This window comes from Physella acuta, unplaced genomic scaffold (genome assembly GCF_028476545.2).
Source record: "Physella acuta isolate Inbredline_101_S28 unplaced genomic scaffold, ASM2847654v3 ptg000213l, whole genome shotgun sequence".
In the NCBI taxonomy this organism is placed as follows: domain Eukaryota; kingdom Metazoa; phylum Mollusca; class Gastropoda; family Physidae; genus Physella; species Physella acuta.
In genome coordinates this window covers 682,977-704,614 of record NW_026731732.1, presented here as the reverse complement: position 1 = coordinate 704,614, position 21,638 = coordinate 682,977, and the positions used below count along the sequence as shown (strand labels likewise).

The following is a 21,638-nucleotide window of genomic DNA, read 5'->3' as shown; positions in this document are numbered from 1 at the left end:
GAAAAAAAAAAATTGCACCCACTAACACCATTCTAAAACAGCATTTTTTCTGGAATGATTGGCGCACCATTAAGATGAATATCAACACACTTCTGTTGTTCGCACCCCCAGGTGAGCAAACTTAATTGGAGCTGTTGTTTTCTTTCTATTATTGATCTAATATTTGAAGTGTTCTTTGTTAAATTTTGCCTTGATCCGTTGAAAAATGTAAGATAACAGACGCTAATCAGACCTTCATTATCCAATTAGTAACAGATGAAATAATAATAACCGCAAATTTAAAAAAAAAGTAATAGAGATCTAGATCTAGATTCTAGATCTAGATCTAGACTCTAGATCTAGATTCTAGATCTAGATCTAGACTCTAGATCTATATGTTTACGTTTTCCCGGTTTCCGGTTTTGCCTACAAAAAAAAAAAAACAAAAAACGATAGCGCTAAACCTAACCATAATCTGGCATCCTATAGCGTATCATATGCCGCTATTTAGTTGTTTTATTTTCTACTTTTCAGTAATTCATAATTTGTGAATTCGACAGTACCAATACTGCCACTGAAAATATTTGCTTTAAAACACTATCAGTAGGTCGTTAAGGACGATACTATCCCCCATCCTCCTTTCCCCCAACCCCTACCCTACACCCCCACCCGTGAAAGCAGCCTCCTCTTAGTTACCTCCCCTAAGTTTAAAATCGTTTCAAACTAAATTATCTGCCCCTAATAGCCGTCACTAAACCCGCCTCTACGATTGTAAACATTTAGCGTGAACCACAGCTCACCAGACCATGTGGGGGTGGGGGTGGTAGGGATATGCCTAGGGAGGAAGAGAGGGGGCTGCTAGGCGCGCTTACAGATTGGTGTTTTCTATGGTCTCCATGAAGAGAATTATATATATATATATAGATTGATGCTATTTTTTTACGATTACATTTCTTATCCGTCAGTTGTAACTAAAACCTTCGTCAAGTTGGTAGCCTATTGATTGTTCTAATAATTGAACATTCCTGTGTAGGGATTAATTAAGGCTATGATTGATCAAGACCATAAGCCATAAATCAGGGAGAGGGGGTGAGGTCAGAAAGTGTAACGTCAAATTTTTGCATTTTAACAAAGTTTTTAACCGAATTTTCCATGTTATTTCGCTTTGCAAAAATCTTTTGTTAATTTCTAAAACTGACTCGGCTTAGTTAATTTTCTACAAAGAAATAGCTGTTTCACCTAACATAAATTGCATGGGGGGGGGGGGCTAGACTGATGAGTGACGTCATTTTATAGGGTGTTAATATTTTCTGATAATGGGGATGATTTAGAGTAAAAAGCGTCAACAAATTTGACATCATGAATGACCGCGATTTAGAATTTAGGGTGAGGTTTAGCTGATATTGGGGTAACAAGGTTACGGTTTGGGTTAGGGATGCTCTATTTTAATTTTTTAGAGTGATTCTAGGCAGGGGTGGACTGACTGTATCCAGGCGGCTCGGTGGGGGGGGGGGGGGGAGGGGGGGGAGCGGAAGCGGCCTGTCTAACTTAAATGTTCACTGCGCAACTGTTTAGTGCATGAATTTTACCCGACTTGACCTAAAGGAAGGAAAGTGGTAACATGGAAAAGTAACATGGGCTGGGGTTGGTTGACAACATACTTTCTTTTTAAATCAGAGCACTAATAATTTAAGTGATTTATAGGGCAATTTCCGCACATTTCCCAGCGGCCCACCGACTCGGAACCCCTGCCGTCTCTAGGGTTGTTTTTATTGCTCCAGTCCAATCGGATCTAGTGGACTGCTAGCAAAAATACCTTCCTTCTTCAAACTAAACAAAGCGGGAGTGACCTCCTCTAAACTTTCTCGAATATTCTTATATATCACATTATAGGGAATGGCAACTCGCGATATAGACATGATTTATAGTCCATTTTTATTACTTAAACTTTTAAATATAGAATAGAATCTCGTGGAAAAAAAGAATTGCGCACCATTTGAACGGCAAACAATATGTGCATTATAATAGTGCGGAATATTAGTACTCTATAAATGCACGAGCTGACCCGCACCGTAAGCATACGCCGCTATTTAGTTGTTTTATTTTCTACTTTTCAGCAATTCATAATTTGTGAATTCAACATTACCAATGTTAGGGGGCGCTTAAATGGGTTGTAAAAACAAATTAGAATGCCATTTTAGCTGCATTTTGCATTATAAATAGCTTGAGGGTGGTGCAAATCGAAAGTTTGAGGGGGGTGCAAATTGAAAGTTTGAGGGGGTGCAAATCGAAGGTTTGAGGGTGGGGGTGCAAATCAAAAGTTTGGTGGGGGTACAAATTAAAAATTTGCTCCCGAAGGGGGCGCCAAATTAAAAGTTTGTCCCCGGGCGCCGGGAAGGGTCGCTACGCCTCTGGATTATCCTCACCCTTCCTAAAACCAAAAGTAGAATAAGTTCCACTTCCGGTTATCGGAAACCGCTGAAAAGTTGAGACAGGACTACAAATTTGATATAATACTTATATATGAAATTTCATCAACCTAGCTGTAATTATACTCAAGTTATCGTGTTCACAGCCACACATACACACACACACACGGACAGAATTGCAAAGCCCAATTTGTGCGATTCGATTACGCGTAAAACGCCGAAATTTTGATAAATTTGGATTTTAAATTTTTGCCCGATTAATATAAGTCCCCTATAGGCCTACTCCGTGGAGATCTTTTTGTCTACGGAAAAAAATTCGGAAATTTCTATGTATCCTGCAAGATCTGTCGCCTTTTACGTAAATGCTATGATTTTACCAAATTAAAATAGAGGTGCGCAGTAGTGCGTTATGTTTTCAAACAGGTCACTACAGTTTCAGCAGCGGTTTTCTGACGGATTCAGAGGCAGAAGAAGTGAGAATTTCAAAACCCATTTGAAGCAGATGTGGCCAGTTGTCCAGATGAGCTGCATTTAGAGGTCATTGAGTTACAAGCTCCTGATTCAGGAGTTGCAAGCAAATGACCTCCTTAGGGACAAGTTCAAAGCAGGAATGGTAGGTTTTTACAAGTTTTTGCACAAGGAAGACTTTTTCAACGTCAAAACTTTTGCTTCAAGGTACCTTTCAATGTTTGGAATAACAAGACCTACCTGTGTGAACAAACATATTCAAGAATGAAATACATGAAGAACAATTGAGAACAAACTTGTCCGATGAATCTCAGGTCACTGTTGATGTTAGGGACATCAAATCTAAAGCCAGAAATGTCTGCTTTTCTGGCATCAAGGAAACAATCTCACCATTCCAACTAATATAGGTGTTCATGTGCTGTGTATCAATATGTTATTAAATAATAAATGAATAAAATAACATTAAATACATAATTAACAACTACATTAATGTTTTGATTCCTTTTTATTTGGACCTCGAGTGTGTTCTCGCCCCCCGAACTGCTATTTGATAGTTAATGCGGCCCTCTGTCTGAAGTTTGGAGACCCCTGCCATAGAGGATGGGGGAGGCCAGATGAATATTTGACGGCATTTTTTTTTTTTTGCATTTAAAAATTACTTTTATAAACTGAATTTTTTAGCATTGTTTTCGCATTTTAAAAAGCTGTTTTGTAAATTGCAATAAAACTGTCTCAATCCCATTTATCTAATCCCGATCCAATTGGCTTAATTTTTTGGTGGCCTAAGTGTACTGTCTATTAAAATGGGACTTATTTTTTATGACCATTTGGGGGAGGGGGTGGTTGCAGTTAAAGCCAGTTGTTATCATTTATGGACGACAAATACTTTCTTATTGTACCAAACTTTTGTGATTGTAACCAGTGGCGCAGGCAGAATTTTGTCATGGTAGGGCGCTTGAAATTGTGTCCATATATATATATATATATATATATATATATATATATATATATATATATATATATATATATATATATATATACATACATACATATATTGTAACCCGTTTATCACCTTTGAGCTGTAGGGATGATGTGATCTTAGACGTGGTCAGAGAGGAGGACGTGTTGCCCACTAAGGCAGGATGTCGGACATGAAAGCTGAGGTATCTAAACACCAGGCAGTCGTTAATCCTTTTCTTTACATGTTTTCCTTAAACAGAATCTAGTATTCTCATCATACGCGGATATATATATATATATATATATATATATATATATATATATATATATATATATATATATATATATATATATATATATACAGGCTATATGGTTTGGTTGGGAGAGGGCTAAGCATCCGTGTCCCTCACGAGATACGCTCATGACTATACAAATATGCTTTTCAAAAAGAACATTGTTGGCATATAATGTAAAAGATGTGTAAAATATCTTTAATAACCTAAATTATTCCTTAAAAAATTGGGAGATGGGGGATAGGACTAAGCCCAATGCCATACCGAGGAAATCCCATTGGTCTGTCTATGTATACCAAGTTTAGACAATTTATATTAATTATCATCAATATTTTTTTAAAGCAATATACCATTCTAAATCATGCACAATAACAAAACGGTTAGCAAACAAAATAAACTTCTTTAGCTTCCTTAGAGTGTATTTACACTTTCTCTTTGTTTTTAGTTAACTGTTCTTGGTTATCACCTTTGATTCTGCAACAAGATGAATTTAGGAAATGAAAACAAAATATGCCATTTTGCCATCATTTCGCATTTCTTTCGTATAAAATTTAAGACAAGATTTTTATTTGATTTGAACAGACCTTGCCTGAACACTGGAGTCTATTTTTGCGCTGTACTATTTGTTTTGGATACATGCAGGAACCTCATACGTTGGAGTGTGGACATACATTTTGTAAACGGTAGTAAAGAAAAAACAAATCTGTAGGCAAGAGGATGTTAAATTAAGTGTAAAGTATAAGGAAAGAGGGTGGGGTGAAATGTTGTCACGACACATAAAGTTAATTCCAAACAAACAAAATACAATCGCCAGTACCCGTCTTTACCCAGCTCGGACAAGCAACATGAATGAACAATTTTCTACGCTGGTAACGTAACACCAGACTCAACCATCCTTCCAATCTCTAGGATGTAGCATTTTGACAACACGGAAAGATATGTGAAGATGTACAGCTCTTAATAAAATACTTAAAAAAAACTTTTTAAAAAACCACGTTTTTCTTGTGGACTAAAAAGTAGAAAATAACTATTTACATACATTTGATGACAAAAAACGTGGGTCGGGCAGATGGGTCGGGAAATTTGATGGTGAACGTACCCACGTTTTTTGTCATCAAATGTATGTAAATAGTTATTTTCTACTTTTTAGTCCACAAGAAAAAAGTGTTTTTTTAAAAAGTTTTTTTTAAGTATTTTATTTTCTCCTTTTTAGTCCGTTGCTACACATGAAAAACGTGGTTTTTAAAAAGTTTTTTATATAGTTTATTTTCTACTTTATCTAATCACTTGATTAAGTATGACTTGACTAAGTGTTTTTAAATACACGGACTAAAAAAATCTTGAGCGACCGATACGCTTTAAACAGAGAAAGGGTGTAATTTACGTTGCTGGCGTGGAGATCTACTCACGAATCACGTGATCAAATCTCCCATAAATAAAATACTTAAAAAAAACTTTTTAAAAAACCACGTTTTTCTTGTGGACTAAAAAGTAGAAAATAAAATTTTCTTTTGTGCTTCCTCGAGCTGTGCAGGTTCTTGTGATGACTGACAAAAAACGTGGGTACGTTCACCATCAAATTTCCCGACCCATCTGCCCGACCCACGTTTTTTGTCAGTCATCACAAGAACCTGCACAGCTCGAGGAAGCACAAAAGAAAATTTTATTTTCTACTTTTTAGTCCACAAGAAAAACGTGGTTTTTTAAAAAGTTTTTTTTAAGTATTTTATTTTCTCCTTTTTAGTCCGTTGCTACACATGAAAAACGTGGTTTTTAAAAAAGTGTTTATAAATACACGGACTAAAAATCTTGAGCGACCAGGATTCGAACCTGGGTTGTCGCGGCCACAACGCGAAGTACTAACCACTATACGATCACGGCCAGCGCGCTCACATCGATTGGGGCCGAAGTAACTGGGTCAATAGGCCTCCAGTCTTGTCGGTATCTTTAGAAATCATGTCCTCAATTTTATGGTCCTTGTGGCGTAATTAAATTAAGCTAATTACGGCCACTAATTGCTAGTTTTTATGATTGCATCTGAAATTGTTAGGCGAAAGTAGCATGCATGCCAAATTTCAGGTCTCTAGAGCAATCAGAAGTGGGCTAATTTTCGATGTCAATTTTAACAACAAACATCCAAACAACCAAACAAACAAACGCGAAGCTGAGTTAAGAAAAACGTGTTAACAAACAAATAAACGCGAAGCTGAGTTAAGGAAAAACGTGTTTATGTGTATTTTAGCATGCCCAGCGTACCAACCGTGTCACCGTTAACAATGTGTTACCGTGTCCGTTCTCCTTTTTAGTCCGTTGCTACACATAAAAAACGTGGTTTTTTAAAAAGTTTTTTTAAGTATTTTATTTTCTCCTTTTTAGTCCGTTGCTACACATGAAAAACGTGGTTTTTAAAAAAGTGTTTATAAATACACGGACTAAAAATCTTGAGCGACCAGGATTCGAACCTGGGTTGTTGCGGCCACAACGCGAAGTACTAACCACTATACGATCACGGCCAGCGCGCTCACATCGATTGGGGCCGAAGTAACTGTGTCAATAGGCCTCGAGTCTTGTCGGTATCTTTAGAAATCATGTCCTCAATTTTATGGTCCTTGGGGCGTAATTAAATTAAGCTAATTACGGTCACTAATTGCTAGTTTTTATGATTGCATCTGAAATTGTTAGGCGAAAGTAGCATGCATGCCAAATTTCAGGTCTCTAGAGCAATCAGAAGTGGGCTAATTTTCGATGTCAATTTTAACAACAAACATCCAAACAACCAAACAAACGCGAAGCTGAGTTAAGAAAAACGTTTTAAAAATTGCTACACCCCACCCTCTCCCTGTGGCGTATTTTAATCAGTTTAGCTTGTTTTTATACCTTATTAGTCCGTGGTGACGGGTGTGATTAACTGAATCCTTACCAAAAAGTAGTAATAAGGACATTAATACATTGTTATGTTAGAAATGAAGATTCAAGTGCTTTCCTGTGTTTCTTCCAGACTTTTTTCTCCGGGGGGGGGGGGGCGCACTTGAAATTTTCGGGAGGGGGGGGGGCGGTAGACTCTCTTCGGGGGTGGCGGACACTGTTAAAAGTATATATTTTCTATATAAATTTCATTTCGTTCGTTCGTTCGGGGGGGGGGGGGGGGGCGAGCGGTAGACTTTCTATGGGGAGGGGGGCTCCCCCCGAAGAGATGCCCGGAAGAAACTCTGGTGCTTTCTTTTCTTGGTGCAATATTGAAGACATTTTTTTTTCACACTGTTTATATCAATGGTATCCAAATCGTGATATTTGTCTATTTGATGATACTTTTGACAATTTATGTTGGGTATCGGTGACCTCATAACATAAAGCAGCCCATTTGGGCATTAGCGACCTCATAAAGTAGACAATTTAAGTTGGGCATCAGCGACCTCATAAAGTAGACAATTTATGTTGAACATCAGCGACCTCATAAAGTAGACAATTTATGTTGGGCATCAGCGACCTCATAAAGTAGACAATTTAAGTTGAACATCAGCGACCTCATAAAGTAGACAATTTATGTTGAACATCAGCGACCTCATAAAGTAGACAATTTATGTTGGGCATAAGCGACCTCATAAAGTAGACAATTTATGTTGGGCATCAGCGACCTCATAAAGTAGACAATTTATGTTGGGCATCAACAACCTCATAAAGTAGACAATTTATGTTGAACATCAGCGACCTCATAAAGTAGACAATTTATGTTGGGCATCAGCGACCTCATAAAGTAGACAATTTAAGTTGAACATCGGCGACCTCATAAAGTAGACAATTTATGTTGAACATCAGCGACCTCATAAAGTAGACAATTTATGTTGGGCATCAGCGACCTCATAAAGTAGACAATTTATGTTGGGCATCAGCGACCTCATAACGTAGACAATTTATGTTGGGCATCAGCGACCTCATAAAGTAGACAATTTATGTTGGGCATCAACAACCTCATAAAGTAGACAATTTATGTTGAACATCAGCGACCTCATAAAGTAGACAATTTATGTTGGGCATCAGCGACCTCATAAAGTAGACAATTTAAGTTGAACATCGGCGACCTCATAAAGTAGACAATTTATGTTGGGCATCAGCGACCTCATAACGTAGACAATTTATGTTGGGCATCAGCGACCTCATAAAGTAGACAATTTATGTTGGGCATCAACAACCTCATAAAGTAGACAATTTATGTTGAACATCAGCGACCTCATAAAGTAGACAATTTATGTTGGGCATCAGCGACCTCATAAAGTAGACAATTTAAGTTGAACATCGGCGACCTCATAAAGTAGACAATTTATGTTGGGCATCAGCGACCTCATAAAGTAGACAATTTATGTTGAACATCAGCGACCTCATAAAGTAGACAATTTATGTTGGGCATCAGCGACCTCATAAAGTAGACAATTTAAGTTGAACATCAGCGACCTCATAAAGTAGACAATTTATGTTGAACATCAGCGACCTCATAAAGTAGACAATTTATGTTGGGCATCAGCGACCTCATAAAGTAGACAATTTATGTTGGGCATCAGCGACCTCATAACGTAGACAATTTATGTTGGGCATCAGCGACCTCATAAAGTAGACAATTTATGTTGGGCATCAACAACCTCATAAAGTAGACAATTTATGTTGAACATCAGCGACCTCATAAAGTAGACAATTTATGTTTGGCATCAGCGACCTCATAAAGTAGACAATTTAAGTTGAACATCGGCGACCTCATAAAGTAGACAATTTATGTTGGGCATCAGCGACCTCATAACGTAGACAATTTATGTTGGGCATCAGCGACCTCATAAAGTAGACAATTTATGTTGGGCATCAACAACCTCATAAAGTAGACAATTTATGTTGGGCATCAGCGACCTCATAAAGTAGACAATTTATGTTGGGCATCAGCGACCTCATAAAGTAGACAATTTAAGTTGAACATCGGCGACCTCATAAAGTAGACAATTTATGTTGGGCATCAGCGACCTCATAACGTAGACAATTTATGTTGGGCATCAGCGACCTCATAAAGTAGACAATTTATGTTGGGCATCAACAACCTCATAAAGTAGACAATTTATGTTGAACATCAGCGACCTCATAAAGTAGACAATTTATGTTGGGCATCAGCGACCTCATAAAGTAGACAATTTAAGTTGAACATCGGCGACCTCATAAAGTAGACAATTTATGTTGGGCATCAGCGACCTCATAAAGTAGACAATTTATGTTGAACATCAGCGACCTCATAAAGTAGACAATTTATGTTGAACATCAGCAATCTCATAAAGTAGACAATTTAAGTTGAACATCAGCGACCTCATAAAGTAGACAATTTATGTTGGGCATCAGCGACCTCATAAAGTAGACAATTTATGTTGGGCATCAGCGACCTCATAAAGTAGACAATTTATGTTGGGCATCAGCGACCTCATAAAGTAGACAATTTATGTTGGGCATCAGCGACCTCATAAAGTAGACAATTTAAGTTGAACATCAGCAATCTCATAAAGTAGACAATTTAAGTTGAACATCAGCGACCTCATAAAGTAGACAATGCAACTGGCAAAAGTCCCCTCTCAAAGCTACTCCACAAGGAGTAAAGAGGATTATTAAGTCATGTAAGTCAAAGTCCCCTTATACTGGTTCTACTTCATATACGAGGGAAATTATAGTCGTTGAGATTTAACCTAATCGTAAGATACTGGTCGGGTTTTAAAACAAATAGATCTAGCTTTAGTCGTGTGGAGCGTTGACTTAATAGATGTGAATAGATCTAGCTTTAGTCGTGTGGAGTGTTGACTTAATAGATGTGAATAGATCTAGCTTTAGTCGTGTGGGGTGTTGACTTAATAGATGTGAATAGATCTAGCTTTAGTCGTGTGGAGTGTTGACTTAATAGATGTGAATAGATCTAGCTTTAGTCGTGTGGGGTGTTGACTTAATAGATGTGAATAGATCTAGCTTTAGTCGTGTGGGTGTTGATTTAATAGATGTGTGTCTATAAAATTGTTTTTCAGCTGCCTGAAAAGACTAGCAGAAATAGGCCGTGAAGATAATCCAGACGTACGCGTGAGAAGGTTGAATCTTTCATGCCCCACATGCAGACATCCTTTCCCTGCCAAACCTGTGCTCACCGACAGAATATGCACATGCATCATTCTCAAACAACTGGTTGAGCTATGGAAAAAAGAGTACACTCTTGTAGGTTATCAATATTGTATAATGTTCTTTAACGCTGCGCTTATTGATTTAAAAAGCATAAAAAACAAAATTACAATGTTTCATTGTAAAACATCAACCTCAAAAAAAAGGCTAGATTTACTAACATAATGTTAGCCTATGTGAATACATATAAGACGACATAACATAGACCTAAATTCCAATAGCATTTCTTTTACACACACAAATCACACACCCGATTATCTTTAGCCGAGTTTGCGCTTTAATTTAATAACAAATAGGCAACTGCACCCTACGTAAGTCAGTGACAATATCTCGATACTGAATAAATTTACTTGAAGATTTGTACATAATTAGACCAAGTTTCGCAATATTCAAGGCACTATAGGCCTATGGCATACCAGACTTATAACCTTGGAGGTTGTCCATAAATAACGTCGAACTCTGTTGGCGAAAGGGGTTGGAGTGTTAAGAATGAGAGACGGGGCATTAATAAAAATGTGTTTAAAGAAAAAATATGAAAACGTTCGTTTTAGTTTTAAAAAAAATTGTATTAGGGAGAGGTGTATAAATTTGTGACACCATATTTGGGGTGATGGGTCGCTTCTTGAATTCAATACATAATGGAGCGACCCGCGCTTTTCATTTTAGTAATTAGTAAATAGTGGTTCATTATTATTATTTGAAGACAGTCATTTATTTTCTCCTTTTTAGTGCGTTATTATATAAAAGCTTGTTTATTAAAACGTTTTTATGCATTTTGTAAATAAAAAAAAATCCCACACCCCGCCCCAACAAATCACCGTTAAAAACAGAGATTTGATAACCGTATTGAATGTTGCCCATTCAACAAACACTAACTGACATATGTGATAATTTTAATACGCTTGTATCTTGAGCCACATTATGTCATAATAATTAGGTTGTTGAATGTGATGACAATGTGTTTACTTCTATTTATGATAACTTTGAAAACTTAGTTTTCCGTGGTGTGGTTTATTGACTGTAGAGATGTGCGTGCGGCTGATTTTAGATGCTTATCTGAAGACTTATTTAGGTGTCAGAGAATACTGTTCATAAAGCATGCTTTAGCCTCTAGTGAGTACATGGGATCAACTATCTTTGAGCTACCATATTATCACCAGCTGGCAGCCTCCTCGTATCTGACACAACGCAGTGTTTGCACTCAGACACAATCCGAGTCCAACGTGGATACAGTTGATGTGAAGTTATCTGGCGACCAACATGAAGAGTTCGTAGTCAGCCTCCACCCATCTGAACAATATTGTAAGGCACTTATGAAAAGAGTATTCGAGTCCACTGACGACGGTAAGAAAGATTTTGCCTAACATCCTCTAAATTCTATACTCCTAGACAATTTTAATGTAAAAATAAGGTTCTCTTTTCCAACCTGACTGTCCATGGGGCAGGTGAAGTTGAATTCACCTGTTTCTGTGACCTCGACATATGAAGGGATAACGTGAGTTAGGTACCCATCAGCAGTTTCTTCCAGGCATCTCTTCGGGGGCGGGGGGAGGCTCTGCCCCCCCTCCCCCGAAGAAAGTCTACCCCCCCCCCCCCCCGAACGAGATGGAATTTATATAGTAAACATACACTTTTACTAGTGTCTGCCCCCCCCCCCCCCGAAAAATGTCGACCGCCCCCCCCCCCCCGAAAATATCAAGTGCCCCCCCCCCCCCCTGAAGAAAAAAGTCTGGAAGAAAAAACACTGCCCATCAGAGCTGGGTGGACTCTGGAAGTTCTACTGTCGAACCCGTTTTCTATTCGAGACGTACGGATTAGCAGTCTAACGCTCTACCGCTGTGTGGAGTCGTCCCGTAATTTTAATTAGCGCTTGTAGTAATTAACGTTTCTTATATTAAATATGCATTAATAATAATCTACCTGTTTCATTTTAAAATTATTTTTATGCCAATATAATTAACAATGCTATATCATTATTAAACCTAATTCTGAAATGAATTTAATATACAGCTCACATTTTGGAAGATACTAGAACATTTTATTTCAGTAGCCCCTGAATCCCATGATGTCATCATCCCCAAGGCCGTCGCACCTACTTCCACATTATCTGCAAGTGCCATAGTAGTCCATCGTGACAACATATCAAGTGACAGCGAATCCTCTGTTGCTTCAGAAAATGACAGCAGCAACACAAGCACGAGCCACAGTACGGCATCTATACCAGAAATGTTTGGCCGCATGAACCTGCCCAGGATCACATTCACCGAGTGCACACCCGGCAGGTTTCTGCTCATGTTGGTCTGGTGCATGTACTCTGTGGTCATAGTGGGCTTGGCAGAGGCTTTCCTACCATATATCATTCTCTTTACACTCTTCTTTTTTCTAGTCGTTCTCAGATGACCATTAGGCTCAGGGGTCATAACAACGCCCCCACCGCAAGTTTTATTAGTGCTTATTTTACTCGATTATTATGACCCTTTTTTACAATGAAAGGCAACATTTTGTATATCTAAAGCAGTTACACTAGAGATTAAAACCAGATTTTCAGCTAAGAAGATACATTTTTTCATGTTTTTATGAGTGATTTGAATACTGTTTACCTAACCGATTTTCCATGAAATTGTTCAATCATTATGATTGTAGTATATATTGAATGTCTTTTTTGTGTGTGCATGTAGCATTATCATAATAAAAATCTACAGGGTTATAAATATGAACCTCAAATTTTTTAGTATGGATAAAAAAATTAACTAAAAAGTGGTTTTTAACTATTTGATACACCCCTATTTGTTTTAACTCACATTGAATATGCCTAATGGTCATTTGAGATGCCTAGTTTTTACCATACTAAAAATGTACCGTACTCAAAATAAATGTTTCTGCAAAACTGTGTATTTATATTTTCTTTTTATATGGCAATATAGGAAAAAATAGAATTTTAGTTTGGTTATTTTAACATGTAAGAATAAGATTGTACACGGCATAATAAACTATAAATGTGATTAGTAAAAATGGTACCACTTAGAGAGTTCAACAGAGAGAACAAAGAACGATATAATGCAAAGTAAAAGTATAAATATTTATTACAAATATTTCACATAATAAAATACAAATTTTCATATAATTTCCATGATTTACCTACTCTCAAAATCTTTCATAGTTAAAATTTGTTCATTCCTTTCCTAAAATACATACGTATAATGATAAGCAACACGAATTTATGGCTAAAAACCAGAAATTACTAAATTAAATGGAATGTTTTTGATTTACATATAATAAAACACCATTGTAAAAATGATGGTAAATTTAAAAAGCTATCTGACGCCTGTTGTGTAATAATAATATCACAGTTCTATCATAAAACACATGATCTAAAAAAAAAACTATGAATGTGTAAGTAAATTTTAGATGTTATTCTTAAGTGCTTAAATCTTTCATAATAAGCCAACAAACTAAGAGAACAATAATATTTTTTACAATTAATCCAAAATAAATGTAGTGATATATGTTTTATTATAAGTTTCCAGCATGAATATTCACCAATAATGTTTACCTTACAACCATTATAAACATTTAAAAACAAATTGTATCTTGGATATTTAAAAAAATAATTCTGGAATGTACAAATATATTTTTCCCCAGCATAGGCCTATTCACATTTCATAATAAAAGCTTAATAAATCGAGTTCCTTTTAAATTAAAAATATTATGCATTAATTTACTAATTATGATTCTCAGTTAACTAATGCAAAAATATTGTAACTAGCAAAATCTTAAAGGAAAAGGAAAACAGTGCATAACAGATTTTGGCATTTAAAACTTTTTTGGAAGCCTATAATAGCTAACATTATGGTGAAACAATGGGTTTGTGGACAAGTATTAATTTTCTTCATTAGATTTTTAAAATCATTATTAACAAAAGTAACAATTATTAACTGCATATTTAAAGTACTCTAGGCCATAATATTCATAATTCACTCTAGATTGGTTTTTCATATATAGTCTGTGAGAAATTGCAACCCTGGTACTTTAATACCAGTATTCAACAGATGTTTTAAAAATTCTTTTATTAGCATAACTGACTGTTGTGGAGAGATAGCATTTACAGCATAACATTGTCACTGTTACACATTCAAAACAAATTTCTGACCATTTCTTGTTGCAAAGCAAATTAAAGACTCCTGAAATACAGTCAAAATTTTTGTGAGCCACTCTATAGTTCTAGAGCAATTTTGGAATTGCTGTAGTTCTTTTCTTTAAGTAACTTATTAACAAGATATAAAAAGAGAAGAACCTAAGAAAAGTGGAAAGATGTGCACTAATAGTTTTTATGCAGTTTCTGTAATTTGAAAAGATAACCAACGTGTTGCTCTACTTTTCAATGTACTAAAATAAAACTTGCTGTGGAGGGCCAACAGGAAAACTCAACTAATGAAAGCACTTGTGGTAATAAACAATGCTCCAGCTAACTACACTCAGATAAAAGCTGATCAAATCTGCATTGTTAAAGTGATATGTAATAACCTTTCCCACACAAAATAAGACAATTCTTACAAACAGCTTTTAAAGGTAGTCTGAAATTACTTCAGACATAAGGATTAATTATTGAAATTTATTGCAAAATGTAAGCACCAATACAAATTACATAAATAAAATATTTGCGCTGACAAGAGATAATCACTGGTCCATAAATGCTACAGCATTGGTTTTCTCCAAGCCTAATCAAGTCAAAAAAAAAAAAAAAACACAAAAATGATAACTCTTTCAACTCAACTAAAATCTTAAGTATTGTTTTTCCTCAAAATTAATATTATCAGTAATAACTTTTTTTTAAATTGTTAACATTCTATCCTATTTCAGAAGAGTAAAAAAAAATTAAGAAATATCCTGCTGTAGAAAATATTTACCACATTTACTAAATTAAAAGAATGACCAATCCATGTATTAGGAGCAAATCATTAAACAGCAGATTCAGACTTGGGTAATGCTCTCCCTCTTTCCATCATGTGCAAATATCTGTTATTTTATAAGAAAATATGTTAGAATTCAGCTTGCAAGTTGATTAAAGGACTTCAGAAAAAATCTATCCCTTTGATAACAACAAGTAATTTACACATTTTTGGTCTATTTAATTATTTTTTTTACTTTTTAAATTAAAAACAAATCTATTGTTTGGGAATATACTGCTGAGAAACACATACTAGGTCGTGTTCAAGTAACAAATTTAAGTACTTATTGGCAAATAGTTACCTATTTACTAAATCATCTAGCCAGCTTCTAAACTTTAAACCTTCAATCCATGATTGGGGTATTGCAGAATAGCCCAACTTACAACCTAGTAATGCTCCAGCAACAGAAGCATTAGCATCAGAATCACCTCCCTAAATTACAAAACAATTTATACAACATATTTAGCAATTTAAAAAAAAAGGACTGTCATACCCATTATATATTTTTACTTTCTCGTATATACAAAGTAGAGAAAGTCTTGTAATCGTGCAAAAAAAATAATCAAAATCTTGACGTTTTACACCTCCCTGAGTCGGAAAAACATATTTTTGCAATCTTGTCCGTATGTCTGTGTGTATGTGTCTGTAAACACGATAACTTGAGTACCGTTACAGCTAGGTTGATGAAATTTCATATATAAGTATTTTATCAAAATCGTAGATCCGTATCAACTTTTGAGCGATTTCCGATAACCGGAAGTGGTACTTTTTCTACTTTGAATTTTTCAAAAGCCTATAACTTGAGTACTATTTCAGATAGATAAATGAAATTTACCATGTAAGTAAAAGATCTAATCCTCTACCTTCTATCAAATTTTGAGTAATTTCCGTTGACCGGAAGTTGTAATTTACGCTATTTCCGATTTATAAAGTACTAATAATATTCCACACTATTAAGCACATTTTGTTTTGACGTTCGCTTGGTGGGCAATTCTTTTTTCTAAGGGATTCTATTCTATTTTTAAAAGTTTAAGTAATTAAAAATCATGTCTATATTCCGAGTTGCCATCCCACGTAGTGTTATATAAGAATATTCTAGAAAGTTTAGGGGAGATCACTCCCGGTTTATTTAAATTAGTTCTAATACATGTGTTATACAGAACACATTGAAATGTAGTAATTATTGTGAATATCTATTGATTCACATTAGTGCTAAAATGAAATATAGATTTACCTCCATTACAATTTCTTGGATTGCTGTTCTGAAGTCATTTTGCTTTAATGCCCAAAATCCAGCACCCATAGCTTTAAAGGTAAAGGACATGTTTCCAATATCTCCAAGTTTGAGATCTTTAAGTGAAATGGCTTGCATGTGCTTTTTTAAGGATTTAAACTACAGTTGGGAGAAACAGTAAAACTATCATTAAGAGAACTTTTTATCAATGAGCTATTTATAAATTAAAAGGTTTATTATTCTAATCAATTTCAGTTAATTTAGCAGCAGAACAGAACTAAGAAAGATCAAAATAAAAGATAACTTAAAAAATGATTAAGATAGAAAATTAGCAATTTTTGTAAAATAATTATTCTGTATGTGTTCACATTGAATTTATTATTTACCAATACATGGATCAATTATTTACCTCTTCCTTTGGTCTTCCATTTAAACAATGAGAAGCATATCTATAACATTCCCCTATCAGTTCTTCAACATCTAGTTGGCCATTCTTTTTAATATGTTTGTTTTGCATCATCAATGATATTGCTGTAGTCACAGCAACACAAGACGCCATACATCTGGAACAAAATGTTAGTATTAACGCATTCAGGAAAGCATGCACATAAAATGTATGTTCCAAAACGTTGTAGAGAGTGGAATTCTACTTTAAAGTCAGATGTCTCTGTAAGTTCTGATGGCTCAGAAGACCGGTGACTGGTGAATTAGATATATAACTCTTATACATCAGAGATTACAAAAATAAACTGTTGCAATGTTTTGAGTAAGGTTTTAGTTCAGTTGAATTAATATATCCATTCCATAGAATTTAGTAGTTAGCAGAAGGAATGTTAACATAATAAACTTGATTACCTAGGGTCTTGATGTGTAATTGAGCACACTTCAATGGTATTCTGAATAACCTTGGCATGAGCATTATAGTAATGAAGACCTAGAGCAGATGTGCGATAAACTGCACAGTTACCTGCTGAAAGCTGCTGCTGCCCATTTCTCCAACAAATTTCAGCAGCCTAAAACATAAATATTTATAGCAATCATACAGAAAGATAATATATTTGATAAAAGGTTGATAGGGCAGGTGAAGTTAAGCTCATGATGGCATATGAAGGGGTAGTGTGGTCAAAACTAGACCAAGTCATCTATACTTTTCTACAATGCCAGGTGGACTCAAGCCAGTGAACTGAACTTCCTGCTTAATAATAAGTGCTCTATAATTGATAGCAGTAAAATAATACATTTTTAAAGTTATCTTACAACTCATTGCTATAGGATGGATCAGATTAAAATAGAATGCCCAATTCTTTTAGATAGAATTAAAGTACTTTACATGCTTAGGTGTTTCTGAAAACTGAGGATGGACAATAACAGATTTTGTATAAGAATCAAGCCCCTGGCCACAAATATCATTCAACTCTGGGAAACCACGCTCACTCCAATCCATTAGACGTTTAGCTAAGTCCACTTCATTAATCTGTAAATGAGAAATAAATCTTGTATTTAAAAACTAATTACCAACTTGAATTTATATATATTTTAAACTATAAAAATGTATGAACTGAAACTTCAAGATGTTCACTGTTTCTTTAAACAAAAATGATTATAGAAATGCTTTCCAAAACAGTTGAATAAATCGAATATCATGATAGTCCTGAAAGTATCCATTTAAATTGATTTAGATCCTTTTTTTTTGTTTAAAGGGTTTTTGGGCTTGTTTTGAAAAAGGAAAATGTATTAGATTTTGATCTATAAAATGGAAGGACTTAAGTAACAACAGGAGAGAGGTATTAAAATGTATTTGGAGAAAATCCAACATTGAGTATACTAGCATACTGTAATAAAACCCTTTCAAAAACAAAAAAAATAACTTACTTCAACATGATACAAAATTTTATCTTTTTACTTACTTGTCCTTTACAATACAGTAGTGATTCTAAAATTATCAACATCATATCTGACTCCTCAGTCCAATCACCAATAGCCCATTTTCTTCTAGTAGAATCATTTAACAATTTTTTATGAACTAGCTCTAGTTCCTTAGATACTGCACCATAAACCTGTTAGGATTAAATTGCTTTCATTACATTAAACATACAGTTTTTTTGGATTTAGTGACGCTAAAAAAATTCACTTAATAATTTCAAAACAGAAAATATTTCAAATTTAAAAATCAAAATATAACATTGATAATAGATGTCACAGTAATTTTACTCATACTTTTAATGCTTGCTCTTTAGATAATGTTTCTGTAAGATGACCAACAGCATCACCAACCACATGCCCATAGAGAGTTGCAAGAATCTTGTCATAAGCTTGAGATGCTTCTTTTTGAGCAACCTATAAATTAGCCCAACCAATTATGAAAAGTGAGTAGAGATGCAACTGATCACCACAAATAAAATAAAAATTAGTTTTTCCCTGCCAGAAAAAAAAAAAGAGCCTAACTAAATTTCCCAAAATTATTCTGTTATTCATTCAAGATATATCAGGGTAGGAATTAACAATTTAATTATTCAATTTTAAAGAAATACTATTAGCCTTTTAAAAATTTGGAGGCCTCAAGGAAAAAGAAAGCAAGGAAGGCCAAGGGAGACAAGTAAGCGCACGGCTGGGGAGCAGCTGGCGGAGGCAGAACTGTCGTGGAAAATTGCTGGTGACAGACAGAAAATGGAGGCAGTTTTCTATGACGGCCCCATGTGTCTTGTGCATAAAAATGAAAAGATGATGGTAAAAAAATAAACTGTAAACTCTAAATGTTGCAGCCATATCATTATTAAAAGGTTTTTATAACTGGTACACTACTGTCATAGTGTCTGAAGATGATCTAGCTTTTTAACTACTAGTAGGCAGCAATCTTTTTTACATAACAAGGAATGTACTAGATCAACATTATAATAATACTAGGCTTTACTAGAATTAATAATTAAATCTATTTATTACTAATACTACTGTTTAGTTGGAGTGTAGGTAGAGTCTAGCTGTAGTCAGGGTTTTTGTTTACAGCACCATTTTGTGACCCAGACATTTTAATATATATACTTGATGAAATTCTCAATTTCCTTGAATGTAAATTTTTGGTTTGAAGTGAAAAAAAAATTGATATACCTTTGATAGAAACGTATTAGTTGAATTTAAATTCCTATACATTTCAATGAAAGAATTAGCATCTATTTAATACATTTTCAAAGTTGATATGATTATCTGACGACTTCTTGTAACAACACGACTACACACTATGGTGGTATCCAGGACTAAACCTGCGACACTTACTTACAGTGGGATTTATTCGTGAGATCAGGGGGTCTCCAAACTACGGCCAGAGGGCCGGATGCGGCCCGCGACGTCCTCTCATCCGGCCCGCGGAGATGTTTTTGTCCACGGAAAAAACTTTTGTTGGTGATGGCTGAGGAACTTTGCCCAGAAAAATCAGTGACATGCCTGGAAGAAACTGGCCCCTGAACTGAAATTCGATAGTTAATGCGGCCCTCGGACTGAAAAGTTTGGAGACCCCTGCGTTAGATCATTGTGCTTCAAATTCTGTTTCAATATTGGGATTAGATGGATATAATGTTGGAATTCAGTTAGTTTGTTAGATTATATTGATCTAAATGTCGTGTACCATCAGAAACTAAATTGGTTGACAAGACACATGTGTAGGCTAAAGAATGACCTCTAGATCGAGCCAAAGATGGCTGGTTAAGGTTGACAAACTGTGGTTTTCAAATTTCATGGTGATGCTTTTCTAAAGGATTTTATTTTGTGCTTTCTTTGGGATTATTTTGTGTGATGTGAATATTCAGAAGTAATTTGTAAGTAATATGCTTTTCACATTTAACCAATTTAACAGTTTGCGATTGATCTGCGGCCAGGCTGATTAATTTACATTTAGCAAAACTACACGCTAACGGCGCCCTCAGGCCGTTGTTTCAGCATGCCCTACTAGTCAATTATAGACAACTTTAGAATCAATACATGTAGCCAATACACCGATTTTTATTTAATAATCTTCAAAAGCCATTCCTCTAGGGTCGTTATTTTCACGCAATTGTCGTTTTCCATTTTGTTGTCAAGAAACTGGTATTTAGTTCATGAGAACGTATGAAAACCACTCATGCGTGACCTAAATTGTCGATTGGGTGCCTTCACATGGTTTGACACGTGCTGACCTAGGCCGTTGTTTACATAAAAAAATCACCCAAAATGGCCTTGTTTCGAAAAATTTGTTTGAAAAAATGGCTAAGTCCAATTTTAAAATGTCTCATTTTCGGGCCCATTTTTAAAAAATCCTAACTACACATAGAAAAAAGGGCTTTTTCTGCCCTTTTTAGCTCCAAAAACGCGTCGCGTGATGTCATCGTGACATCAGCCGCCAGCCAAAACGCGGAGAAAGCGCGCGTTTGATTGGTTGGCAGCTGACACTATCAAATCCTCTAGGGACGATTCGAATTGTAAACCGAAAAATCAAATAAACAGAAAGTAGGTCTATAATTAAAAATTTTAATACAAGTTATACAAGTGTTGGATGATTATAGATACCGGTGTCCGATAATGGAATCTTTTTAAAAAAAAAAGGGGTGTTGGGTTGTTAGTAGTATTGTAATCTCGACTAATTTTATGGTTAGAAATTAGATCTAGTTTCAAATTAGGGTCAGGCGTATGGTAGGATCAGGGTTGGGGTTAGGGACAGGGTTAGCATTGACATTAGCCAGCCATGTGTGTATTTACTAAGTATTATTCGGACACTGGTATAAACATTCTCCCCAAGTGTTTATCTACATTGACCAAACTTAATGCCAGGCCCGAATAGCGGTAAGTTAGGACCTGGGTCCACGCCGAATACTTCCGAATGAATAGCCACTTCGTGACTTCGGTCACTTCCATATTCTTTTTTAAAATGTTTTTTTTAAAAATTGGTTAGGGCTAGGAGGGGTTTAGTCTAGGCTAAGCTGTGAACTCACAGTATACGGTGCAAATCTCCGCGGCCTCGGAACAGGCCTACTACTACTAAGTTTATCTTTGATTTTACCGCGATGACTTCCCATTGAATAAGGGCTGTCCGCCATAGTTACTTTAAACAAAATGTTATTCAAAAACACAGAAAAACATAGAATTGCCAGATCAATTTTAGATTAAAATGTCG

At 35.5% G+C, this 21,638-nt stretch overlaps 2 protein-coding genes across 4 annotated transcripts; one reads left to right on the top strand and one right to left on the bottom strand.

Annotated features, from left to right (window-relative positions):
- Positions 1-15: 15 nt before the first annotated feature.
- LOC131937586 (uncharacterized) lies at positions 16-13,272 on the top strand. Of its 3 annotated transcripts, none has more exons than XM_059295135.1 (6): positions 16-111; positions 3,962-4,039; positions 4,712-4,812; positions 10,168-10,351; positions 11,476-11,659; positions 12,366-13,272. In XM_059295135.1, exons 2-6 carry the CDS (start codon positions 4,019-4,021, stop codon positions 12,713-12,715), a joined length of 840 nt encoding a protein of 279 aa, XP_059151118.1. In that variant the 5' UTR covers positions 16-111; positions 3,962-4,018; the 3' UTR covers positions 12,716-13,272. The 3 variants fall into 3 exon arrangements, with proteins under 3 accessions (XP_059151118.1, XP_059151115.1, XP_059151117.1); XM_059295132.1 differs by having other exon boundaries at positions 12,363-13,272; XM_059295134.1 differs by having other exon boundaries at positions 58-111; positions 3,956-4,039; positions 12,363-13,272.
- A 1,006-nt stretch (positions 13,273-14,278) lies between these two features.
- Positions 14,279-21,561, bottom strand: LOC131937587 (uncharacterized protein YegU). The gene is made up of 10 exons (XM_059295136.1): positions 21,457-21,561; positions 18,716-18,835; positions 18,406-18,555; positions 17,829-17,972; positions 17,354-17,511; positions 16,908-17,061; positions 16,499-16,657; positions 15,566-15,696; positions 15,223-15,331; positions 14,279-15,033 (listed from the first exon to the last, which is right to left on the bottom strand). The coding sequence occupies exons 1-9, from the start codon at positions 21,559-21,561 to the stop codon at positions 15,274-15,276; spliced, it is 1,179 nt and encodes a 392-aa protein (XP_059151119.1). The 3' UTR covers positions 14,279-15,033; positions 15,223-15,273.
- Between the last annotated feature and the right edge of the window lie 77 nt (positions 21,562-21,638).

Coding starts and splice junctions, on each gene's coding strand:
- LOC131937586 (XM_059295132.1), top strand. CDS start 4,019: ATGTCGGACATGAAAGCTGAG. Junction 4,813..10,167: donor GGACATACATTTTGTAAACG/GTAGTAAAGAAA, acceptor ATTGTTTTTCAG/CTGCCTGAAAAGACTAGCAG. Junction 11,660..12,362: donor ATTCGAGTCCACTGACGACG/GTAAGAAAGATT, acceptor ATTTTATTTCAG/TAGCCCCTGAATCCCATGAT.
- LOC131937587 (XM_059295136.1), bottom strand. CDS start 21,561: ATGGCGGACAGCCCTTATTCAATGGGAAGTCATCGCGGTAAAATCAAA. Junction 17,973..18,405: donor TACTGTATTGTAAAGGACAA/GTAAGTAAAAAG, acceptor TCTCATTTACAG/ATTAATGAAGTGGACTTAGC. Junction 17,512..17,828: donor TTTCAGAAACACCTAAGCAT/GTAAAGTACTTT, acceptor TTTATGTTTTAG/GCTGCTGAAATTTGTTGGAG.